The 26,433-nt window shown below is 34.5% G+C and overlaps 3 protein-coding genes across 8 annotated transcripts; 1 reads left to right on the forward strand and 2 right to left on the reverse strand.

The window, feature by feature from the left end:
* The first annotated feature begins 202 nt into the window (after positions 1-202).
* LOC105156448 (protein CLAVATA3 INSENSITIVE RECEPTOR KINASE 6) lies at positions 203-3,912 on the forward strand. The gene is made up of 11 exons (XM_011072573.3): positions 203-632; positions 761-890; positions 996-1,067; positions 1,153-1,296; positions 1,407-1,478; positions 1,574-1,633; positions 1,725-1,822; positions 2,016-2,165; positions 2,266-2,607; positions 2,696-3,075; positions 3,161-3,912. Exons 1-11 carry the CDS (start codon positions 530-532, stop codon positions 3,479-3,481), a joined length of 1,872 nt encoding a protein of 623 aa, XP_011070875.1. The 5' UTR covers positions 203-529; the 3' UTR covers positions 3,482-3,912.
* Positions 3,913-4,221: 309 nt separating this feature from the next.
* Positions 4,222-11,716, reverse strand: LOC105156449 (inorganic pyrophosphatase TTM2). 6 transcript variants are annotated; one of them, XM_020691771.2, is made up of 12 exons: positions 11,415-11,716; positions 9,807-10,162; positions 8,962-9,076; positions 8,292-8,487; positions 8,094-8,207; positions 7,683-7,856; positions 7,116-7,310; positions 6,154-6,276; positions 5,966-6,084; positions 5,136-5,238; positions 4,764-5,036; positions 4,222-4,666 (listed from the first exon to the last, which is right to left on the reverse strand). In XM_020691771.2, the coding sequence occupies exons 1-12, from the start codon at positions 11,489-11,491 to the stop codon at positions 4,445-4,447; spliced, it is 2,067 nt and encodes a 688-aa protein (XP_020547430.1). In that variant the 5' UTR covers positions 11,492-11,716; the 3' UTR covers positions 4,222-4,444. The 6 variants fall into 6 exon arrangements, with proteins under 6 accessions (XP_020547430.1, XP_011070877.1, XP_011070878.1 ...); XM_011072575.3 differs by having other exon boundaries at positions 9,807-10,165; XM_011072576.3 differs by having other exon boundaries at positions 11,410-11,715.
* A 4,207-nt stretch (positions 11,717-15,923) lies between these two features.
* LOC105156450 (ASC1-like protein) lies at positions 15,924-22,039 on the reverse strand. Its single transcript, XM_088877971.1, has 7 exons — positions 21,623-22,039; positions 19,928-20,157; positions 18,286-18,441; positions 17,862-18,047; positions 17,077-17,261; positions 16,436-16,518; positions 15,924-16,302 (listed from the first exon to the last, which is right to left on the reverse strand). Exons 1-6 carry the CDS (start codon positions 21,758-21,760, stop codon positions 16,487-16,489), a joined length of 927 nt encoding a protein of 308 aa, XP_088734097.1. The 5' UTR covers positions 21,761-22,039; the 3' UTR covers positions 15,924-16,302; positions 16,436-16,486.
* Between the last annotated feature and the right edge of the window lie 4,394 nt (positions 22,040-26,433).

Here is a 26,433-nt window from a genome sequence, read left to right on the forward strand (position 1 = left end):
TTGATAGTGGTTAACAGCCAGCAAGCCAATTGCTTTACATTTAAAGTTGTGGAATGAGGAATAAAAAGGAAAGAAGCCAATAACAGCCCTCAAAACCAGAGCATGATTGAAGGAATTTTCTTTCCCCACCACCTTTGGAATTTATCTTGTAGGGGTTAATTTTGAATTTATTTTTTACTTTTTTTTTTTCTATATATTCTTTTTCTTACAACTTTGCTGGGCAAGTGGCAGGCATGTTTTTTTCTTACTTTTACTGCCAAACCAAGAACCTTCTGTTTTTTCTTGAGACCTGACAGAAGCTGTGAGCCAGTGCTGTTCTGGTACGGCGGGCATCACCACTTGTACTAATTCTCATGTGATGTCTTTGTGTTCCCTGTTTGGTTGAAGACTTGTGTTGAATTCTTCAAACTACAACTTAACTCCTAACAGCTTTTTTGATCAGAGTTTCTTTCCACTGCCCAAAACTCTTTCTTTTTCATCTTTCTTGCTTTCTGGGCTGCTCAGTTTCTCCTTCTCAGCTTCTGAATCAATGAAAATGATGAGTGAAGAAGCTATTTTCTGGGGGGTAGCTTTTTGCAGCTTCTGGGCTTATGCTGCTGCTATGCTTACCCCTAATGGTGTCAACTTTGAAGGTAAGCTAATTAATGCAGTTGATTATAATCTGTGTAGTTCTACTTCTACCTATATATACATATATTCATCAGGAACTTTTAACTTTCCAAGAATTTCTGAAATTGATTGTCTTTGAACATGTTTCCAGTGCTAGCTTTGATGGATATCAAGAAATCACTGAATGATCCTCATGGAGTGCTTAATTGGGATGAAAATGCTGTTGATCCATGTGGCTGGACTATGGTTGGTTGTTCCAAGGATAATCTAGTCATGACTCTGTAAGCTGATCAAAAACTTACAAATTTTGTCAGAGAAAAGCCGAAGATATCTATCAGATTCTTGCATGATTTTTGTCTGATGGAGTTTGAATGATAATCTTGCAGAGCAATTCCAAGTCAAAGTTTATCCGGCACGATATCCCCAAGTATTGGGAATTTGACTCATCTCACTAGTGTGTAAGTATCTGAACAATCAAGCTGCGGAAAGGTACATAATATCAGAGATCTTTAACTGGTTTAACTGGGAAATCTTGTTTTACAGGCTCTTGCAGGATAATAATATATCAGGGCCTATTCCTCCTGAATTAGGAAAGCTCCCAAAACTTCAAGAACTTGATCTTTCCGAAAACTTGCTTACAGGAGAAATACCCTCTTCTTTAGCCCAACTGAAAAGTCTCCAGTACCTGTAAGTAACAACATGTTCTGTAGCAGAAAAACAGTGCTTAAAATGTAAGAATTTCCAGCTGTTTTTGGTTAAAATCCCATAATGAGTTTTGGCTTTTTCCTCTTTCTTAGGAGGTTGAACAATAATAGTCTTACTGGAGCTATCCCTTTGGCTTTGGGCAACTTGACTCAGCTTACCTTTCTGTAACATTCTTACCCCATTTTACTCTTGTTACTCTGTATTGTTAGTGCAAGATTCTTTGTCTGAAGGACTTTTACTGTTTTGTCTCATGTTTGAGGGATTTGTCATATAATAATTTGAGCGGGCCGGTTCCGAAGCTTCTTGCCAAAACATTCAAGTAATATTTTCTGGAACTTTGCACTTTTATTTTTCTTTTCCATTTTTCCTTTAATATGTACTAAGTTATATCATATTCTACCCGATGATAGTGTTTTGGGAAATCCTATGATATGTGCAACGGGCAAAGAGCCGGACTGCAATGGAACTGCACCATTACCTCTATCCTTCTCTCTGAATAATGCACAAAGTAAGAGCTTTTAGTTATACATGCCTTGTGAATTTCGAATCATGTGTCAATATGTGCTTCTGAACCTCTACTATCTGTGTACTTACATTATCTTGGTCACAATTTTCGTTTTCAACAGCAAAAAACTAAATGTTCTATTCCCATTAGATTAGGAGTTGGCTAAAATGCTACAGTTGTGTTTTTACTTTTGAAGATCCTCAGCCATCAGGAAGAACAAACAGTCACAAATTTGCTCTGGCGTTTGGTTCGAGCCTCGGTTGCATTTGCATACTGATTCTTGGATTCGGTTTTCTAATCTGGTGGAGACATAAGCACAACAAGCAGATATTTTTCGATGTCCATGGTAAACATCGTGCTATAATCCTTCCTAATGTTTGGCAATTCTAACAGTCATTCACCTGCTCATGTATCCCAAAAAATATTCTGCTTCTCTTGAATCCCAGAACAACATCGTGAAGAAGTCTGCCTTGGAAACTTGAGAAGGTTCCAGTTCAGAGAACTTCAGATTGCCACCCACAACTTCAGCAGCAAGAACATCATTGGGAAAGGAGGCTTTGGTAATGTCTACAAAGGTTACCTCCGAGATGGAACAGTTGTAGCTGTAAAAAGGCTCAAAGATGGAAGTAACGTCGGTGGAGAGATTCAGTTCCAGACTGAAGTTGAGATGATCAGTCTTGCGGTTCACAGAAACCTCCTTCGCCTATATGGATTCTGCATCACTCCAACTGAAAGGCTTCTCGTTTATCCCTATATGGCCAATGGAAATGTTGCTTCGCGTCTCAAAGGTAAAAGTTCGATCTGTATAGTTCTAACAGTCCATTTTTGTGCTTATAAGCACAGATTTTCAATTGTGTCTGTGCCTGTTCTGTGCAGCCAAACCACCCCTGGATTGGGGTACTAGGAAGAGAATAGCATTGGGAGCAGCAAGGGGTTTGTTATACCTGCATGAGCAATGTGATCCAAAGATCATTCACCGGGATGTAAAGGCAGCAAATATTCTGCTTGATGAGTATTATGAGGCCGTGGTTGGAGATTTTGGGCTGGCAAAGCTTCTTGATCACCGGGATTCACATGTTACAACAGCTGTCCGTGGCACAGTTGGGCATATAGCTCCTGAATATTTGTCAACGGGCCAGTCCTCAGAGAAAACCGACGTTTTTGGATTTGGAATTCTGCTGCTAGAACTGATCACTGGTCAGAGGGCTCTCGAATTTGGCAAAGCTGCCAACCAGAAAGGAGCTATGCTTGACTGGGTAAGCACAAAGAACCGCACTTGGTATTTTTTTTAAAAGCAGTGGATTCAAGTTTCTTGTTCTCTGAATAGAATTGTGGATTCAGGTGAAGAAAATTCATCAAGAAAAGAAGCTTGACATGCTGGTGGACAAGGACCTTAGGAACAACTACGACCGGATTGAGCTCGAAGAAATGGTGCAGGTAGCTTTGTTATGCACTCAGTATCTACCCAACCATAGACCAAAAATGTCTGAAGTGGTTAGAATGCTTGAAGGAGACGGGCTTGCTGAAAAATGGGAAGCTTCTCAAAGAGCTGAGGTTACTCGATGTCGGGCCAATGAATTCTCCTCTTCGGAGAGATATTCTGATCTTACAGATGACTCATCCTTGCTGGTTCAGGCCATGGAACTCTCAGGTCCCAGGTGATAACAAATTTTGAAAGGGGGAAGAAAAGAAAGATGAACAGAAAGTTAATAGCTTAAGTTGGCTAAAACAGTCTGTGCATAGATTGATGTGGAAACACCTGAGTGAAAACTTAGACTTGCATGTATAGTATCAGTATTGAGGACCTGACATGTAGCAGAAAGTTTTTTGTGCTCTGTTTTGAGTGAGAATTTTCAGAGGTGAATACAGGTTGAGTACAAACCAATAATGTCCTAGAAAATAAGTTGAGGTTGATTATACACATACATCTGCATAGAAGCAAGCTTTTCCACTTCTTCACCATCCCACCAACCCCGACATCCAACAACTTCATTTTGTGACAAAATGAGGTTGTTTGTTGTAATATATCCCGACCTCAATGAGTGTCTGTAACTATGCCTTTGAAATATGAACACCTTGCAAATTTACAACTATTACAGTGTATTGAGGAGGGCAATGAATTTTAGTTCCCCTTGACAGCAGTCCTAGTGACAAAAGCTAAGGTATATGCACAGCTATAATCATGTTTCAAGATACTTCAACCTGACATACATGAAATACAGGTTATATAACTAATCATACACTACGAGCACGGACAGAGACCACAACAGAGCAATTTTCTGGTTAAATGTCACAATTTTCGCCTTCAATGTATAATTTCATAAGATGTCTCTTATGTGTTATCTCCTATGAATTTCAGGAAATGCAAAAGATCCAAAGGAAAACCCCACAAAGCTACAAAATTTGCTAAATTACGCCCTTCACTTCACAACTCTTTAAACAAGAAAAAGAGGTGATTTGCCTCAAAAGCACACATCAGTTGATCCATGCAAAGTCTATATTCCCGAACAAGAAGGGCAGTGCTGCAAAATAATAGGGGTGGGGAACCCAATAAAAGATCATCTATAATGAGAGACAAGAGAAACTTTAATTTACATGTCAGCTGATACTTGTTCTGGCGTGAGCTCAGTTTCGGGATAGAAGACCCTTGAACCAAAAGATTCCCAAACTGCTGACTGCCAATGATGCTAAGATTATGGAAATTCTTGTTAAATCATTTTCAGGAGTTACATTTGTATTATGTCTTCTGTCACGTTCTGATCTTTCCTCCAATTTTTCACGTAAAAGATTGCTAAGGTTGTCCAGCTGATGCATAACTTGGCGCTGACCTCTTGCTATACTCGATAGCTATAAAAGGAAGAGAATAAGACAGGTTATCAAGGGGGATAAATCAGACAGCAAAGCCAGGTATAAAGCAATCAATGCAAGAGACTAGAAAAGATACCTCGTCAAACAAAGATGACTCTTTTGCTAGCTGGGAAGAAGATGATGAATTTGGCATCATAGGTCCAGTTAAAGATCCATTCCCCAAACCTGATATGAAGTAAGAAGTTGGAGCCGACCCATTATAGGTTTCAGCTTGCAATGCTATATTTTGTGAGCTAGGAGAAGATTTTGTGCTTGTTAACTTCGAATTTAGCTCTTCAATGCGAGACGTGAAATCATCCATCCTGTCATTTAGGGTAGAAATCTGTTCCGAAAGATGTGTGACAGCCCCCTGTCAAATATATGCACATAAAGATCAAAGACTAAACAAGATATTCAAGTATGTATGAGAGGATAGACAACGTTTTCACCGTAACTGGTCAAACTGTACCTGATTCGCTAATGTTGCTGAAGAGTCCGCAGTCCTATCCTCAAACCTCCTGTTCTTGGACAGGTTCTTATCTCTGTTTGTTGAATATGAGTGTGACATGCCACTGTCATAAACAAATCATTACATACAAGTTCAAGGATATGAAAGACCAACAATTGATTAAGTGAAAAGACAGATGATAGCACAAATATCACATTGTTGTAAAAGAAGCAGATATGGAGGCTACCTCTGACTCAGAAATTTTGTGGAATTCTCGTTAAGATCCAAATACTTTATACAGGCATACTCCATATGCTAAGTATAAACAAAAGCAGGCAAAGAAAAAGATTAAAGAAACATCCAGTCCTATCATCAAGCTCTTTCAGTTTGATACTCTGGCTTTCAGACAGTTACATGCATATGTAGTTCTCTATATGCTTTAAGACAGTTGCATGGATAAGTTTCAGTAGGATAATATAAACTCTTTTCCCCTAAATCATCCTGTTGAAGTGCTTTCTGAGGGGTAAATGCTCCTTTCTTCTAATTGCAGAGAAACCACCAAAAGAGGAAATACCAGCACTTAAATAGACCGTATTTTTCAACACATTTAAAAACAGGGGACTAATGATTACAGTATATGATGTTTCAAACGAGTAACATATATTCACCTACAAATTCATATACATTCGGTATGTACCATATCTCATACCAAGTTTATGTGAAACCCATCCCACTCAACACCAATTAATTTTAAAAAATTGGTTATGAAAGTAAATTCTCATAAGCCATAAAAGATGAATTAATCTAATGGCACAATCCAAGGCTTAAAATGTACAAGATAGCAAGTGTACCTTCTAAGATTCTTGATTCTTGCCGCCCTCTCTGCTGAGGCTCGGGAAAGTGCTTCCTTTGGGCTTGAAACAGAGTCCTCATCTATGCTAAGCTTGGTTTTCAAATCATCTGGCAGTGCCTGTCAAAATCTCTGGTTAGAGCTACAACTGGAAGAAGGCAACAACGGAGACTAGACTAGTTAACATACCATAACCTCATTGACGAGTTTCTCCAACTGTATTTGTTCAATGTAAGTTCTTGGAACATATGAACCTTCCAATCCCAGTTGTTCTGCTACACATTTTACGACAATGCGATCTCTACCTTGTACCTGTCTCAAACAAAAAGGTATCAACCTTTTTCTTTAATGAATCACAGAAACAAAACAAGCCAGCAGATAATACACTCGACAAACAAAAGACCAAGGGTCACTATACAGATGTATAATTGCTAACCGCGTCCTCTTTAAGAACATGCAATCTTGCAACCTTTAGGATAAGTCACAATAATCTAGGAATTGGAACGTCTGTCACGAGTTGATGTCTGTCCACGAGATTGATGGATCCTAATAATCAGATACCATAAAGCCTTTTATTTTTCTAAAAGAAAAGAATATCATATTCCAAGAGGTTCTCCAGCTTGATGTGTTCTACAATATGCTTGCAAACAAGAAAATTTTGTACATAACCTCGATGTAGAGAAGGATGCAGCAGTGCTTCAAAGAAAGTATGCTGAGAATACGAATTAAGCAAAAATTGCACATTATTCATCCTAAAAGCAATAATTTGTCTAGTTAGGTCAGTCAGTTGAAACTATTAATCAAACAGTAACAAAGAATCCATTTACCAGTAACTACATATCTGATTATCAAACTAGGGAATGAATAATTCTTAAGCCTCGAAAAGAGATGCATAACTTGAGGAGAGCTGTCAGTTTTCCAGCCAGTACATAATTTATCAAGAATAAGAAAACATATACTATGTGCAGTAGTCAACAACTTGAAGACTTCAGACTTGCTACAGCAGCTACACCACGTAATTTGTGAATACAAGAAGCAGATGATGTGATATATAGAAGGCACAAGTATAGAAGAGAAGAAAAACATCGCCATAATAGAGGGTAAGTAAATTTTAGGAGGAAGGAGTGACAGACAGAGAATTAATGCACTACCTGAACATAATGACGGTTTAACTGCTCCAGCCAATCAATTTTCACGCAGACCCTTTCATCAGAAAAGACATGGCTGCTTCTTTTGAGTATGGCTGCTATTGTGTATCCCAAGGCCATTAGTCCACCAAGAAGCCGCACGCTAACTTCAAAAGTTATTCTTGGAGATATGACAAATGGATGATCGGTGACCCATTCCTAAAATTCAGAAGCATATGTATTCTTTAGAAAAATTAGAAAACAATTGCTTTTGATGTTATATTTTTTTAAGAATACTGTCATCAAATTGATATAAAGAGAGGCTTCCAGATTTTCCTAGAAAGCTTTCAGCAGATCAGGATGAGATCCTTAGAGCATAATTTGTGCATGTTAGGCTGGAGTATGTGTGTTAAAGAGAGACAAAAAATAGATAAATGAGCAGGGGAAGAAACAAAAGTAAAGCTTCTTGCAAATGTTAAAGCAGTTCTATGATGTTTGTTGAATTCAGACATGATTATGTGTGTTTTGGCATAAATAAGTGGCAAAAAGTGTAAACATATACTTCTAAGGACTGAAATATTAGAAGCAGACCTCAAACATGAGATTGTACTTTCCATCTTTATTACGCATCCGCAAATAAGATTGGCAGGTCTCCGGATCTTCACCAGGCGGTAGAAGATATATGTCATAAGTTTGTTCTGTACTTTCGGCATGTTCTTCAGACATGACGGATTTGACTTGCTCGACAGTTACATCCCTCATAGACTAAAGAACATGTATCAAACAGTTATATCTGCCGTAATTACAATTATCAGCTATTATCAAGAAAACCTTTTGACTGAAGCATCAATTAGCATAGTTTTGACTGAAGCATCAATTAGCATAGTTTTGACTGAAGCATCAATTAGCATAGTTTTGACTGAAGCATCAATCAGCATAATTTTGACTGAAGCATCATTCACATAATTGGTTAAGGCTGAAACTTATAGGTCAGAAGGTTACCTTAAGTATATAAGTAGGAGACTGGAATCCAGTAAATGGGTTAAATTTGTTGATAATTTTTATATGTGCAGTGCGGAGGTCAGGCTCAATAAAAGCCTTATACATAGGATACACCTGCAGAGAAGTCTAACTCAGAACTTGCAGAAGGGACATTAGGTATTTAACTATATATGTAGCGCAGAGATTAGGAGTACAAACTGTTTCAGATATTTGGTGTATTATTTCTTCTGGTTCCTGTCCAGCACGTTGTATGTCCCGTAAAACCCGTTTAACAAGATCAAAGTGAACACCACCTGTCACAGAAACTCGAAGATCCAGAAAAGGACGCAACTTTTCACTTAAAGCATAGATGCCCTCGATAACCACAATACGGGAGCTTGGGACTTCAAGTGTCCTGCCATTATCAGCATATAAATTCATGAGGTCTGAAAAAATAGATTCTAGAGGGAGAAATGAAGCAAGATACATATAACATCAGCTCTGTATTCCAAGCACCGATAAAGTGCTTTTTCACTCACATAAAACAAACATGACCAAAAAAACATTACAACTAGAAATGCCAAGAACATGGGAAGAACTTGAAAAGAATGAGAATTATATGATGATTATGAACAACATATTAGTTTAAGATGGCCAAGGTTTTAAAATCCACCAACCCAATAGGGTGCCACTTATATCCAAGAAACTTTTTTTATCGTCAATATTGAAACCAAGATTGACGGGCACTTACTAACATCCATAGGTAACCGGACAGGGCGCAGGCTAAAGGATAACCACATCACAGCTATCTAAGAACAGGCATAACAGCTCCCAAATAAACTTGACTTAATTATAAGAGCTAAGGTGACACAACAGTAATGTTTGGGACCTGTATCCTGTGCGAGAGCTAGATTTGAAATCATATACTGGGACATCAACAGGCTTCCCTGTCTTCAGATCTTGAATGTTTTTCAGCAAAGTGTCATAGTCTGTCAAGCGTGGATCTGTTACATGATACAGACAAGAGACATATCACCTATTTGTACTTGGTGCATCAGAAAAGGTGTTAACAGTTCATGGCAAAGAACTATTAATCACTCCAGGGCCTCAATCTGGGTAGGTTTAGGGTAAAATGTAAGTGTATACAAACTTCAGCAAGTTCCAATGAGTTCAAAACATGTTCTAAAAGAAAAAATGGTCGAAAAATAGTAGTTAAAAATCACGTATAAAGAAAATTTTGGGTCTGAAAGAAGGCCATTTGCAGGATTAGATTCAGCTCTTTTTCATGAAAATTGTGTATTTGACACAATTTTCATATTATCATTATGCCTACAAATTATTAATGCAGGTAATTACTCGCGACACTGCACCATTTTCATAATTTTTTGTCTTCCCACTTCACTCAAAACACATAACTATGCTATGAAAACATTCTGGTACAAACTTTCTGGAGAAAAGGTCAGTCCTCTACATTGTTGTCTACACAAATGCAAATAATTCATCATCAATTGTTGTATTATCCAAACTAAATGAAGATCCTGAAGATGAAAAGGGAAAGAAAAGAATGCTTCAGCAAAAAAGCAGTACATCTATCTCCATTTCAGAAAACAGCTTTCCAGAAGAAAGAGAAAAGCTCCGATCGCCAAATCAGCATATATAAATCTTAACCTAAAAAAAGTCAGTAGTGCAAAAAGAGGTCTTTGAGGAAAAGAAATATCAATGAACATATCGTACCATCAAAGTTCCCATCGATAATCCGACTTGCATCATTGTAATTGTCCATTGAAATGACAGCTATGCTTGGCATAAAGTTTAGTATCTTCTCAGTGAACGCAGTCTTACCAGCCCCGGAGGGGCCAGCTACACCTATCAGTATAAGTCCATCGTTCTTCTGTGCCAATAACTGGCATGCACGGACTACAACAAAGAAACCTTTCTCAAAAGACAAATTATCAGGAATAGGAGCGATCTCATAGCGGTCAGAGTCCTTCCTTTTAATCAACCGAACTTGATCTTTCAAGAGACCAGGTTTCCGATGAGCTAAATCAACGTTAGAAGTATCTTTAGCCATTGATATTATAATTGATTTTCTGCTGAAAAGGAAAGGACGGTATTATGACATTGATAATATGAAAACGTAGAGAAAAAGTTAACTGCAAGAAATTAGTTCGGAGACAGATAATTATGGTATTCTCTACTTCTTCACTCAAACTAGCAGAGTCTAGCTAAATCACTTGCATGTATTCTGTGTGTTCTAAAACATCATCATTATTCAATCATACAACAATAAAGCTGAAATGCAAACAAAAGATGCTCAAATATTCTCATAATCCAATGCCGCAAACAAATATTGGCTAAGTACAGAAAGATTCTACGACTTAGTTAAAAAGATCATATACTATAATACGTTGTAGATATTGACATCCTAAGCTGCAGTTAGTTCCATGTCAGGACACAGCAAAACTTCATCCCATCAACATGAAAGGTGGAGCTCAGTCATAATGTCACTACAGTACATACATACAAGAGCTTCTGATGTGTTTGACGGGGCAGAATCGCCCTAACAACCAGGATCATTAGCAACAAAAGTAGCTTGTTGCAGCCAAAATCCACAATTACGACAAAAGCTTAGATGAAAGGAGTAAACTAATAGCAGAAGAAATAGAAAAATGGTACACTATAGAACCAAATCTCAAACGATGTGCCCAACATCCTATTGGTACCACGTCAAATCACCATGCCAAGTTATGTCGTTTCAGCTTAGCAATTCAACCATTTGGCATCCCCTAACATGTTTAGTACCAACCCACATGCTAATACACTGCCAACTCCTCCAACAAGTAACCCCATTCTCCACAAAGAACAAATCAATTCATACAAAATATGCACCAAAACAGTATCAAGAAACACATCTTTTAACACAACCCTCACCATTTCACTGACCCAATATTCAATCAAATCAATACCCATTGCACACAAGAAGAACAAAACACGATCAGCATTACAAGAACATACAAAAAGGGCAAACAAACACATACCCAGATGAAAAAATAAGCGGAAAATCAACTCTGAGCCAAGAAAAGTCACAAATTCAGGCTAAGAATCAAGTTCTTGATATTTTCTTGGATCTAGAAACTAAAGCTTATAGAACAAAGGTAACCTTCTTGCAACATAAAAATAAACAAGAAAGTCCCAGTTCACTTAGAGACGCAAAAAATCAAGAGAACAGAGACGGGAGAAAATTAAATTAAAAAAAAAAAAAGAAAAGTGGGTCTGGATAAATATATATCTATATATATAATCAAGAAAAATATAAAAATATTGAAATAAGACTGACCTGACCTCTTCCCGTGCTGATACTCTGTTTTTCTGTTACAAGTGTGGTTCAGCAAAAGAAAAGCGTAGAAGCTTTCGGGCATCAACTCCTTAATGGGGAGGTGCGAATGCGATATCCGTTTGTTTGTATACACACTACGTGTGCATTTTGCTTTCCATTCTTGATTTCTGCTATTCTCTCTCTCTCTCTCTTGTTTTGCGTGTTTTCTTTTCTTAATTTTAATAATTGTTTTCTTTCTGGGATTTTTGATTTTGGGAAACTGCGAATTCTTCACAAATCTCCACCATTATTTATATATAATCTGCTGAAACTAGACCAGACCACCGCACTCTCACTTTCATTCTCATGCCTCATTTCCTCTTTTCTTTTAATGATATATTAATTTTTATTTTTTATTTTTCAAAATACACATACTAATATCATCTATCTTTGTTTTATTTAAGGTTTCTTTCTGGGAAAAAAAAAAATGTTGTTCTGTATGAATAGTCTGAGTTCATACAATTATGTGCTCTTACACAAAAAAACACTACTCTATAAATTTAAAAGTAAACATTTAAATGTCAAAATTTCCGGAAGAAAAAAAAAGCACAAACCTTATTATTTATTTATTTTTTATGTAAATGATACCAAATCATAAATTTCCAATCTCTACTGTTAGGCCAAAGTTTTATTAATAAATGTGAGCCCGAAACGTCTATTTAGTTAGTTCAATATCGAAAAAATGTGATAATCATTTTGGTAGCCGCAAATAATTGATAGATATTTGAACCAAATTGATAAGATTAAGCAAATAATAACTACTCCCCAACGTTAGAAAAATGTGACAATCATTAATCTTTTCAGCATAAGATCGTGTAACAACATAAGTACTAAACCAAACACGACCTCTGAAAATATCTGTTGGTGGATCTTTCATGGTAATTGGGAACTGTTGGGAAATTGACACGAGTCAGATGACTCACTCCACTTGCGCCGAAAATGAGGGAACTGAAGGATTTGATACAAACGTTTTTTCCGTTTAAATTGTTTGTTTCTATTATGAATTTCTTTTTTCTCTCTCTCACTTTATAGTAAATTGAACATTTTGAAAACCAGCAACTCAAATGATTGGAAATATTGAGACCAAATTGATGAGAATCCATAATTGCCAATTCCTTTTTTTTTATTCATAGAATTCGATTTGTGTAATCATTTAATATATATATATATATATATATATATTTATACATAAAGATTCAATACATTGATATTTTTAAATTAATAAAAATATTTAAATGAAATAAATGACAAACGACTGCTATAAAAGTAGATTATATACCCACTCAGATAAAGTCCCGTTGGTCCATAGTGGCCAATTCCTTGTGAACGTCAAATACGTGTATCTTGATTAACTCATTTCATAATAATTTCATTCATTCAGTTTGTTGTGATTCTGTTTGTTTTAGTACGTACTTTTAATGTTTATTGATATGAAACAGATATACTCAAATTCTACCGACATAATTTATTGATATCATCGTAGAAAAATGAATGAAAGAGACTTGACAATTACGTCATTTTTTCTAGAAGTTTAATCAAGACACATTCAAATCTTTAAAATTTTTAAAATCAGATTTGTCCTAAATATTTTTTATAGAGAAATATACATTAAACTACCATATTTTTCTACAATATATCTCAAACCCAATTCACATATAATTTGAAAAACCACTTGAGATTAATTCAATTCAGAACAATGTGGTCATAAGAAGAAAGGTAAACTAATGAATGATATCAAAATGAAAGTCAACCCATGAAACTGTCTAAGCATAATAGTCAAAAGGAAATTACGATGATTTTTCTACTCGGAAAAAGTCAAGTCATATATTAATTAGTAATGAAGTTATTAGTCACACTTAAAAACTCAACATCCTATTAATACGTGCATAGATTATGAGTTGAATTTAGGATGTTCAATTCGATTAATCGAATCGAAAATTTAATTCAATTCGGTTTCGGTTCGATTTCGATCGATTTTAATACCGCATAGTCAATAATTCAACTATAAATGATTATTTCTGTATGATATCAATATTAATTGAATTCTCACTGATACCCACACATGGTATCGACAAGAATAGCAACACAAGCAAATAAGGAGTAGCACGGAAGCAGTAAATTGAACAAATTCAGAATTTAGATTGTATTAATAAGTGAAGCAATAGACATTGTATAACGATGCTAACACAAAGGATCGCCTTGAAGGGGACATTAGCACACTACACTATACCAAATTTCAATTACTCACTCCTCCTATAATAGTCTTAAAAAGATACATTTTAACAAAATCACTACATACTGATAAGTTGAAAATCGCATCTCAGTAGGCACAAAGTTTTCCATTAGCAAACATAAAAATTTACATGAGCAAACACTTTTGTCTAAAACTCTAAGACTGCGAAGTCCTGCATTTGTCAGCAAAAATTGCTGATTAGCTTGAAGGAGCGATCTTGTGGCCCAATGTGCGTCAAGAAGGACTAGAATGCAATAACAGAATTAACACATAATAATAAATAAAATTTCAATTAATTGTAATAAGACTCGAGTCCAACTAACAAAGATTCAGAGAGGCAAATAAAATTTCCAACATTTGAGACAATTTAAGAGAAACTTTTGAAAGGAAAGAAAATAAGTTTTAATATCTCTTACTTAGATTGATATTAACAAATATAATAATCTTTTATCTCTTGCCTAAATCAAGAGTATTCAACATTTGTTAGGTGAAATTATGATATTTTGCAATTTAAAATAAGCATCATTAGCAATTAGGACATATTCACAGAAATACGAGGAGAATAATATTCCAAAATTTCCCTAGATGACAAAGTCATGAACTTGGAGAGATCTATGGTGAAGCCAATTGACAAGTTTAGGACAAATTTATGATGTTATATCAGAAAGCAGTTGATGGAACATGGAACAACATTTTTATTCCTTTTTTTCCTGTAATGAATGAACATGGGACAACTCAGCATGGCAAATGCATGCATTGCCAATATCATGTACAAGGATCAGTACAGTCAACCATCTCTCTGTTATTTGATGGGACGAACCCTCTCCTTTTCTCTCCAATCCGATCACCCTGTCATCCATCATTATTCAAAGTGTAGTTACCGACACTTGACACCTTATCCTTCTCGAAAAATTCACTAACCCACAGCTACCCCAACTGTCCCAACCTTGGGAAGAACAAGTTTGAAATCACGATTTCGGTCCTACTAATTATGTCAAGATTCTATATAAGTTTAATTATTATTTATTATATTGGTGCATAAATCTAATATATTAAGATTAATGTAATCATGTGATTGTTGTTTTCATGATTGAGAGACAAGTGTTAAATAGAGATGGTATTTGGAGGGTCCAACACAATGAGCCACAGGTTTGTTGCTACATTGGCAGAATATATGCAGCGTGATGGGATCGATCAGTCTACTTTCTTTAGTTTTTTATGCTTTCTCAATTATATGTGGACCATTCATTCCTATTCTTTTTCTCCCACTTTTATTGCTTCTACCTACGTTGATACAGGGTGTGAGGTCCCATTTAATCTATTCTTAATAATAATATTTATTTATTTTTAAGTTGTTGATTCATTTAGAAATAATAATGTATTACTCAGTGAATGTTGTAATAGTATGTTGGTCGATTTTGAAATATGGATATATACTTTTTGTTTTTATTTTTTTTTTTAAAGAAGAAAGATTTTATAGATATGTATAAAATTTTGAATTAAAATCACATCATTATAGGGATTTGTTGTAATTATGTCTGTCGGTAAAAAATGATTCAAGTAAAGGGTCCGTACATTTCATAATTTCAACGACACTTGAAAACCTACCATTGATGTCTTAACCTAATAGTTGAGGCTAAAGTTGAAGTTCCATGAACAAGATTGAGGTCATTGTTTCAAGTTCCATCGGACGTGTGGATATTTATCTGATTTTGTGTGAGTTATTATTATATGTTAACACTTGAATCGATATAATGCCCAAAAATGACACTTGAAAATCTGAACATTATTAGTTATTTCGTCTCGATGATTATATGTTTGAAATAAAAGTGAAATAATAATAATTTGAGAACAAATTCCGATAAAAAGTGATTGTGGAAAGAACCTAATAATTTCGATTCATATCATATGTTTTTTTTCCCCGAGTTTACCAGGAAAAGGGGAAAAAAATGAGACATGTTGTAAGATATTCTGGAAAAGAAATTCAACAAGCGACTTGTTTGTTCTTGAAGCCTCAACTTCTTTGTCAAACATTCTCTCGACAAGAACTTTCCGTTTTAATTATTCTTCTTTTCCTCCATAAAATGCAAATGCATATCCACAACAGATAAAGTTAGGCAAAAAGATGATAGAAATGCGAACGAACGAATGTATGTACGAACGAAGTTATCCTCATCGATGAACTTGACATGCGTAATCTTCATCACAAATTCATGCACCAGCAAATCCAAGAACATGGAAATTACTTATGGAAGTAACTTAGTATTAGTTTCTCAAAGTTGGAAAAGTTTGTACAAAGTAATCTTTGCTGCACTCTTCGAGTAATAGTCTCAAGGCATACGTATTCAGAATGTCAGAAATCCTGGTACAGTTCATGGGATCAACGTAGTTAATAAAGGGAAAACAGTTCAAAGCAAAACACATGTGTTCTAACATAGTGAATCACGTAAATTCTCAGTGAAGAATCATCTGTCTGTCCATCCTTTTCCTTCTGCCCTCTTCGATCAGCCTCTTTGCACTAATTTCCAGTTTATACAAGTTTCTGGACTTGAAAGTAAATCTTCTCGTCGTTACTAACTGACTTAAAATTCGTGTTGTGTAAATATACCTGCTCTTTGAATCTGCAATGGGAAACACCAAAAAGCCAAATTGTTTCAGAAAGTATATCTATTATTATCATAACAGGAACACAACCATCTAAATGGATGTGGGTTTTCAAGCATTCCCGCTTTGGCCATTCCGATGTTTTCTTACAATTTATGAGGCACCTTCATTCGACTGAGGCGGTGATGAAAATTTCCACTATCAATCTTCGTGCTCATTTTCATCTTCAGAATCTGCACAAGGAACAAGGCATATAGTTTATCAATTCCCATTCACATTCTTTGATGTTATATCGGTGAATAGATCTCTTTACTTGGAGGTAGTAAAATGGAAAAGAAGACATCAAAGTTTCAGTGGGAGATAACTAGCAGACTACCAGTTATATTTCACCATCACCACAGCACTAGAACATGCCCCATGTCTATGTTGTAGTGGAAGCAAAGTCAAGATGCCTGATAAACTTCCCTGAAATTCTAATCTTTTAACGGAAGGATCGTAGGTTGATAGTCTAATGACGAATATAACATGTCTAGAATAGACTTGAACAGGTAATATCCCGACTAGTTTTGCAGTTGTCAAGATAAACTTCGATATTTGCAGTTTTAGGGCCCTTATGCCTCATGTTAAGGGATTGGGCAGTTCAGCTTAAATGTTCTATCAGCATGTAATGCTGAAAGATGAGTATTCTCCTAACAGCTATCAACATGGAAAACTGAAACTTAAGTGTTGTAGAGTCAACTGCAACATTCGAGCCCTGAAAAATGGATAAATGGTATTCAATTCTCACTTACCAGACCTAACATCTTCGCTGACACGGCCCCTTGCTTGGATTTGCTTGACAAGCATTCGGAACATCAACAGCCACCAATAAATATGAAGAACAAGCAAGGAGAAAAGAAGGAAATTGAAAACATAGTAATAGATTGGTCCATCGGTTTTGTGCTTCTCCTTATCCAAGGTCTGGATAACTTCATAACTGCACATGTTAAGAGCAGTATATTACACATGGTAGTCTCATATATATCTCTTTTTCATGGAAACAAGCCTTACTAGGAACGAAATAAAGAAGAAATGAAAGCAAAGTAACAACTGAAAACTTGCTAATGAAATCACAATAATGCAGCATTACTGATAACTGTATCAACATCCAGCAGTTGAGGAATTCTCAGAGCACATACATCTTGCAAAAAAGATGTTTGCATTTTGCATTCCATGGAAATTATGGCGAAAAAAGCAGGGGTAAGTCATAAGTTGGTTTGACATTCAGGGAAGAGAGCAAATAAAACACACCAATTTTATGGGTTTATTGTTGCACTCGGAGATAAGCACAAGGCAAAATACATATGATTACCAGGATCAGTAGTCTAGCTTAGTACACGCATTAGAGCTTAACCAACATCAGCATAAGACTACAAATAACTAATATCAACAGATTTTAAAGCATGAATTACAGAGCATAAGATGCCATCAGATAACCCAACTTATGTGTAAATTATATACAGAACAATTTTGTGGGGGTGTCCAAAGAATTTCAAAAAATGGGATAAGGGGAAGAATGAAGAACATCATAACAGACCTTGTGCTCCATAAAATCCAGAATGGATAGTATATCAGACGAAGTATGACCCAAGATAACACAAAAAGGACAAATGAGAAGCTAGCAAGTGCTTCTCCGCCACTGTACTTGGACATCTTTCCAATTTCAAGAAATACATCACTAGCATCATGAAGAGCTAAAACAACTGAACCAACACGTGCAAACCTGCAACAAAACCAGAAATTTGGGCAAATGAAGTTTGTTAGAAGCAGAATACTATATTTGCATAGTTCCTCTAGATGCTATATTGTGGCAGTTGGTCCTGTCTGTTGCTAATATGCCTGAACAACACAAAATTCAAATAAGTTTTCAAGATATAACTGATTTCCTTCTCCTTAACCTGCTTATTCATGAGCTTCCGTATTTAAAATAATATCACAACCTCACCTCTTTAGAAACACACCTTAATACATAGGACAACACAATGAGAATGAGGGTTGCAACATGATGACCCATAGAAACCCCAAAGTCAGAGCGCCTTGTTTCCCAGAATATCAGAGCAAATATTGAGTATGTATAGAACCCGCCAGTATACATATAGAGGCCCTTCAGTTTCAGCCTGGATACGGAAGGACAGTTGTGAACTAATGTAAAATATATACAAAATACCAAATATTTTCAATCAAAACTTGAGCAAGTTCTATCAGGAAATGTAAAAGTTATAGCCTGAATTAAACAATCATTAGCATGACATATTACAAACAAGACCAAAAGATAGGCCTGTAGTCTAGAGGTGTAGACAAGGCGAGCTCGAGCCGAGCTCGACAAAAATTTCAGCCTCGAGCAACTATTTCAAGCTCGCGCTGGAGCTCGTTGCTCATTTTTTTTTAACTTTTTATTTTTTAATAAAAATATATAATTATAAATAATAATATTAAACATAATTATAAAAAGTCTTAAAACTATATGCTAAAATAAGTTAATCTAATGTTATGAATACATGATTTCATGATATCTTTAGTATATATCCAATATTAGTTTAGTAGTCACTTAATTAGTAAAAGTATAGAAAAAATACATCAAATTATCTAAATATTTACACATAATTTTGTACAGTTATATATTTACCCAATAAAAAGTTTAATAAATTATAAAAAGAATTCAATGATGCATATAGTACACCTTTTTGGAAATATATTTCTCCAGATAATTTTTTTTATTGAATTATATAATATATTAATTTTTAATAAAATAGAAAAACATAAATTATTTTCTAAAAGTCAAATGAGAATGGTCATGAAAAAACATTTTTAAAATATGATGATGGCATTTAAATTTTATGTCTTTCAACTGTACAAAAATAAAAAGAAGAATTTCTTAAATCCAGCAGTAATTGATCTCATTTTAGACATATACATAATGCATTAATATTGAAAATAGTAAGTAAAATTGTTCAACCACTACTGTTATTATTATCTCTACATTAATCCATGGGGATCACAAAATTCCAAAATAGGCTTATAAGCAATAATATGGAAATATTACATAATGTATCTTGGTATAATTAAATATACTCATGAATAAATATAAAAAATTATAAGTTAATTATTAGAACTTGTTAATTTACAAAAGTACAAGAGATTACAAATAGATTTGAAATATACAATAGAATCTATATGCATTATATTAAATTATTATTTACAGAAAAAAATCAAAAGATACTCAATTGTTGATTAAACTTATTTTCAGATAGATATTAGATAATATAAATAAATATAAATTATTTATTATTATCTAAAACAAAAATATGAGATATTGATTAAATATAATTCTAATATACAAGGAACTTTGCATATGAACTTGATGTAATATTGAACATGTAATTAAATATATAAAAATAAAAAAATAGAAAAAAAAGCTTGCGAGCCGGCTCACGGGATTTCGAACACTAACACTTGGCTCGAGTTGAGCCGGCTCGGCTCATCTTGCACCCCTACCCTGTACTGGGTTATGCAACCACCTACAGGTCATGACTTCAAAGCATTCCTCTTTCTACAAAGCTGAGATGATACCTAAACTGAAAAGTAAAAGGAAGGGAATCTTACTTATATGTTTGATCAGGCCAGACCTGGTCCCCAGGCCCCACCCAAAAGTACTTTGTTTTTGTGAACCAAGGCTCATTGTAAGTCACAGCAAGTGCCAATACCTCAGCTGAAAGATAGTAAATGCATTTCCATGCTGACTCCTTGAACTTGCCCAACTTCTTTTTCTGCTCTTCAGTCTCATTTGCCACCACATGCGTTCCCTTTCCAAATATTAATCGCCTTCCAGCTCTCTGCAAAATATAAATCCATCTAAATTGAGCAGAAGTTCTTGAAAACAAGGGAGAAAAAATTCCAAAGTTTAACTTATAGAGTATTTTAGGATCAGAAATACTTTTCAGTTGTATGATAACATGAGAAATAATTCTGAGAATGGAAACAGAAGTTTAGTCAATGATTTTACTCAGGCAGATAAATAAGAAACACATGCTCATAATTGTTGGTGTTTAGTTATTAAAAAAGGGTTACCAATTTAATAAATTTCAACTGGACATACTATGTAAATTTCATTGAAGATTGTCACTTTTAAGGTCTGGGTGGGGTTGTGTCATTAACAAATGAGAAACAGCAGAGGATCAATGGGAAAATGCATTTGTTTTCTTAAACTTGGTAGACTGACATAATAGTTTACTGAACATTCACTAAAACTTGTCCAACAAGTGGCGTTGTGCCTTGATTCTATGCAAGTCTGCTTCAAGCTACTCCAGAGTGTTTAAAAAGATTGGAGATGTAAGCAACAATTTCAAATAACAGTGGGCACATAGGCATGATGTCATTTCACCTATGACATGCATGCAGCAATCTAGAACTAAGCCAAAGAAATGAACACCGCATGAGGCTACAGGAGATCATTTACACTGCTAATTAACAAAACAAATGAAGATAGACAAGTTTGTTAGAAAAATCGAATGCTGCAAAATGACACGGAAGACAAGTAGATGCGTAAGGAGGATCATTAGAATCTAAGTAAAGACTCTTTAGCCTCTCATAAAGAAATGAAGAGAGCAAGCTTCATGAGACATTTCAAGCACCAAAACTGCTTAAGTAAGCTTCCATAACGCTATATCACGAAACTTGATGCAGATAATAGTTCATCTCTACTATGTTTAAGAATCTCAACATAATGAATCATAGAAGACTTCAAATTTCGCCTATCTCTCCACTTTCGAGGCAGAGGCTTCCCTCTATACCACATATAATATTACCTTCATTCCTCCTTACTCTCTAGTATAACCAATAATCTAATTCCGACCATGGAAGCTCTAGAACCTCTAAACTTTAAACTTTGGAAACTCCATAGTCACTAAACCTTAACATCAAGATACACCCAACATCTGAACCTACACTTCCAGCATCACTTTTGAAAATCTTTGTTCCTTTTTCTTTTTCTTTTTTGGGTGGGGGGCCTCGCGGGCACCTAATCCCACAATTAGCTGAAGCTTGTTGACCAGCAAAGAACATTCAGCAGAGACTAAAATCCAATATCCCACGTTCTTATAAAAGCTGAAAACTTTCACTTGCTTCAATTACACATACAATGCACAAAGTCATGAAAGTAACACAAACCCATCACAGAAAAGCATGAAATCCAAAAGGGGCCACTTAAGAAGTTCAAGAAAAACGCATCAGGCGATGTATTACGAGATACGAAAAGCCATCAAATTCAAGAAACAGCACAATATGCTTGGGAAGAAATACCTGGAAGACGAATCTGTCGAGCAAAAATCGAACTGTGGGGAAAAATAGAGCGAAAAAAGGAAGTACAACCAAATCTTGATAGTGTGGGTAGGATTCCTGCTCCCAGGCCTCGGAATTCATCAATTCAAGAAAACCCATCTCCAATAACTTTTAAATATGAGCTTCTTTCCCTACTTCCGTGAAATTATGATGCATACAGGCATAGAATCATAGATGATGGATGAAAGATTCGTTGGTTTCTGTTTCTCTGTTAGATGAAGCCTTTCCGAAGCTGCTGCCTTTTACCTATTTTTTTCCTTCGGCTGAAAAAAGATTGGATCTTTGCGATGAGTCAATAATAATTTTGAATTGGTTGTAAACGCCTAAAATCAACCTCTCCTTTGTATTTAATTACTACAGTGCCATCCTCTCGTGTGACTTGGACTCTCCAACGAGTCGTTCATCATTGGGAGTGGAGCGAAGGTCGTGTAGTATTACAGCTATATCTTTATGTATAATACAAATAGAAATAGCTATAGAGTCAAATTGTACAACCCCATAATCATGTCGGCACAATCTTGGAATTTTTTAGTGATCAAGGACCGAATATTATCTCATTTAATTACATAGGCTCATCTTTCAATTAAATTAAGGTCCCAATTCTTAATAAACACATAAAAGAATGTTTTTATAGGTACATTATAGGGACCAAACTCAATGAGTTGATTATTGGAATATTATCATATGAACAAAATATAAAAGTATCAAATAATGTGAATCTCGTCCCATTTATATAATACACTTAACAATTAATATGACATGATCACCTTTTAATATTTCATATTTGATGTGATACGAGCAAAAAAGATATGTTGATTTCAGTTGGAGTATAAAATAATATATAAAGTGATAAAAATAACAAAGTACAAATGAGTTGAATTTTTTTTCTTTCTTTGTACATGTGGGAGATTGAAGTTGAAGTTGGAAGCTTGTAATTTATAGGTACTCTTCAGTTAGTTAAATAAGGTTGAATCTCTTGCAGATTCGTGTGGGGGTTATCTCTAGGTGATTGAAATCCCTTGATTTTAGAAGGAAGGATAAAAGAGTCTAATGTGGATGTGGTTCTTGGATTTTGAGAGGTGTTTGAGTGGACATACTCTTCCTGTTAGTTTATCTTGTTGGAGGTTACCTTAGGAATGAAGATGTTTTCAAGCTTTCTTCTATGCTACCACACCCAGACTAGTGTTATCTAATTCTTGTGGGCACTATTGACATGGTTGGAGGGGTCCTATGTGGGTGCCACTCGGGTCATCCGTGGGAGCCTTATAATGTAGGCTTGGTTGTACCCGGCCCTATTTTAATTGGGGGATTCTTGACCCCTAGTATTCCATATGGGTTTAATTGTGTCTCGACGTCTATTGGTTGGGGATGGTCACAAGCCCTTAGGCTTTCCCCCACCGTGCATGTTCTTCTTCTTGACTCTGGACGTCATTGAGCTAGTTTACTTTTGGACGCACCTCCTGCCTAACTCCCTGGTGCCACCTAGGTTGTTGTTTGAATTAGACTTCTTAATCTTTTTAAGATTTTTGAGGCCTTATATTCCTTTAAATTCTCATAATTTCTTTATTCTTTTTGGGTTACTTGAAACTTTTTGGACCAATTAAATTTTATGGGTGATGCGTATAGAGATTATATATATATTTTTAATTATGGGCATGATGATGCATATAAAAATTTTATATTTTTTTCTCCATCAGAACTCATAATTTTTGTTTTTCTATTATTGAACTCTTTTATAAATATTTTTTTCTAATAAAATCAATAGTTACATAATTATATCAATATTTAATAAACTGAGCAATATATCAATTCGATTAATATATTAATATAAGGAAGAATGATAAAATAAATTATAACAAACTTACACATATTTACTGAAATTCGAATTTACCATGTGAAAGTTATTGATTAGAATCGAATATCTTTTAGCAATTATGTTGATTGATTGTACAATCAAACGCAAAATAACTGATCCTAATTAATTGATTGAGTCTTTATGGAGGGAAATCAATTTACTCAAAAAAATTATATAATTGTTGATAGTTCCCAATTGTAAATACTCTATTTCTATGGTTAATAATATTTAAATACTCTTTAGAAAATTATGCGGAGATTGCACGTATAATTCAAGAACAAGTATCAGTTATTAAATCGACATTTAAAGAGAATAATACACAGTAATTTTTATTTTAGATATCATAACACCTTCAATTTAAACTTAGAAAAATTTATTTTATCTATATTTCTCTAGTATCTTAATTCTTTTTTGTAGAGCCAAAATTTGTGTGAATAGATATTCTAATATTTCTTGAGATTTGAAACCTTGACAATATTGAAATTTTCTGGGAAAATAATGATTTGATGAATTAGTTTAAGGCAATTAGACTTTGCATTGTATCAAGTGAAGGAATAACTTTAGAACAACCGAAATATAGTACTCCATGTTGTGCTAAGTTGATTAAAAACCATATTGATTAGAGGTTGAAATTTTGGTACTCTGACTTCACGTTCGGGTCTTACAACTTTAAGATGAATGATTGGACAGTTGTTGAATGAGAAGGCCAAGTTTGAATCTAATGGTCCCAGTACAAAATGCGCCAATTATTGGAGGGTTTCTTTCATAGTTTCAACATGTTTTAGAATCAAAATGTGCTCCCCACACCACACACACACACACACACATATTTTGGGGACAATTATTTTAATAATGCAAGAAAAATAAAAAGTTGTCAAAAAATGGTGTGATTTTAAATTTTTTACAAATCTAGGCAGGTTATTACCTTTTCTTTTAGAAAGAAAAAAAACATTAAAGTGGCCAAGCACCCGCTTGGTCTGACTTGAGGCAGTGTTCCGACAAGAAGTCGGAACCACAATGAGAGAAACAGGTTCTTCCGCGGCAACCATACGAACAATTTTTTATGCACGTAAAGTTTTATTAAATTTTATCATGGTTTTTTATGTATATTCTAATATTCCGCTTCATTCTCGTTCTTCTCATGTGAAAAAAATTTATTCGAAGTAACGGGCACCAAATAATTTTAATTTAATATTTTTATTAATATTATGTGCAAACAATTAAAAAAACTATTATTGCATGTTTATTAATATTGTGTGCAAAAATATAACAACAATTATATTGTGTGGTTTTACTTGAAACAACGATATTAAAAATAATTATTTTTAATAATAAATTATTTTAATTTAATAATAAAATTTAATATTTTTATTAATTTATGTACAGAACATTAACAATGAACCCATCATCGAAAGTTTTATTTTGTGGGCCGACAAATTTTGCTAATAGCCCAATTCTATGACACATCAATTTTCAGGATCGCTAACATTACTACAAACCCGAAAGGGATGTTCTGAAAAATTAAAGTAGTGCAAACTTGGACAAGATATATGTAAATATCTAACAAATTAATTATATTTTTAAATAAAATAAATTTTGACAACAGGTTTGGAGTAAATAGACTGAAGTGTTTGTGGCAGGAAGTAATTAATTGATGATAGGTTAGGACACAGGATAGGAGCAGAGCAGAGATAGATTGTAAAATATTGTTGAGGGAGGGAGATGGATGTGCAATTTGTAGAGTACTAGGAGTTGTATGATCACACCTACAGACCACCTATTTAGATATAATAATGTTGCAGGCCTTCCTATGCCTGAAAACACTGCAATTAAGAGAAGATATTTCCATGTGGTTTCTATGTTAAGGGACAAATACACCCTCCCATGCATAATTATACATAATTTTTTTTATAATTTAAGAAATTACATATAATAATTTTAATATTTATTTTTCTCTAATAAATAAATTTATTCGCCAGTCAAAATTCATCAAATTTACTCAAATTAACAAAAAAAATTGAATAAAAATTCATATTTTGCCTCAATAATTGACTTATTGTAGGTCAAATAAATATTTTTCTAATCATATATGAATTTTCATTCAGTTTTTTGCTAATAAGTCAATAATAAATCAATTGGGAGTAAATATAATTTTTCATTCAATTTTTTTGCCAACATAAAAATATTCAGTGAATTTTAACTAATGAAGAGATCTATTTATTAGACGAAAACAAATATCAGAAGTACTATATATGATTTTTCAAATTATTAAAAATTTCAAAAGACTTTGACCTATAAAACACTGGCAACATGTGTGCAGTTGTTTAATTATTTAGATGACTTCAATTATTTTATGCAAAAAAGTGGAAAATTTTCTAAATTTACGAAAATGGACAATCACAACTTAGTCTAATTGCAAGAAAATAATTGATTGGAAGTTATTGTACACGAAAAAGAGGTCTAAATGAATGTCTGAAAACTCATCTCTCCGTCTGTGTTGGACCAAAAACTTCAGAGCTTTGGTATTTTTGGCGGAGTGCGACAGAGGATTGTACAGTCCACCACGTGAAGATGTTGATGAAGAGGAAGCACCAAAGTGTCGGCATCCTCCCAAAAATGCCTAAAGCTTCCATAATTTAAGTGACCATATATAAAGCAGGTATGCAGCCCAACATGATGTTAGAGTCAAATCCATAGCTAAGGGAATGTTGTCAGATTAAATGGGAAAGAAGGAGTTCCAAGAAATCATCTTAAGATGTAGCCCATGAACTCAGATGAGAAGAGGGAGATTGTGTTATTACATGTTTAAATTTCCCAAGTCCAAGATCAAGAGCCCTTTTCTTGAAAGCTACTCGTTATGTACTCTGTGTAAAAAAATGGAAAAGCAGGCGTCACATTTTGGCTTCCTGTCAAACAG

Source organism: Sesamum indicum, linkage group LG2 (genome assembly GCF_026168435.1).
Source record: "Sesamum indicum cultivar Baizhima isolate 11 linkage group LG2, ASM2616843v1, whole genome shotgun sequence".
Lineage (NCBI taxonomy): Eukaryota > Viridiplantae > Streptophyta > Magnoliopsida > Lamiales > Pedaliaceae > Sesamum > Sesamum indicum.

Bases quoted from the DNA above. Each gene is read 5' to 3' on its own strand.
- LOC105156448 (XM_011072573.3), top strand. From the start codon at position 530: ATGAAAATGATGAGTGAAGAAGCTATTTTCTGGGGGGTAGCTTTTTGC. The intron at 1,068-1,152 runs GTAAGTATCTGA...CTTGTTTTACAG, and splicing joins TTGACTCATCTCACTAGTGT to GCTCTTGCAGGATAATAATA. The intron at 1,823-2,015 runs GTAAGAGCTTTT...TTACTTTTGAAG, and splicing joins CTCTCTGAATAATGCACAAA to ATCCTCAGCCATCAGGAAGA.
- LOC105156450 (XM_088877971.1), bottom strand. From the start codon at position 21,760: ATGGGTTTTCTTGAATTGATGAATTCCGAGGCCTGGGAGCAGGAATCC. The intron at 17,262-17,861 runs GTCTGTTATGAT...TAACATGTGCAG, and splicing joins TGGATTTTATGGAGCACAAG to TTATGAAGTTATCCAGACCT. The intron at 16,519-17,076 runs GTAAGTGAGAAT...TTCCTTGTGCAG, and splicing joins CAGCGAAGATGTTAGGTCTG to ATTCTGAAGATGAAAATGAG.
- LOC105156449 (XM_011072575.3), bottom strand. From the start codon at position 11,491: ATGCCCGAAAGCTTCTACGCTTTTCTTTTGCTGAACCACACTTGTAAC. The intron at 6,277-7,115 runs GTAGTGCATTAA...TGTTTGAGACAG, and splicing joins TAAACCGTCATTATGTTCAG to GTACAAGGTAGAGATCGCAT. The intron at 6,085-6,153 runs GTATGTTAACTA...AGATTTTGACAG, and splicing joins AACTCGTCAATGAGGTTATG to GCACTGCCAGATGATTTGAA.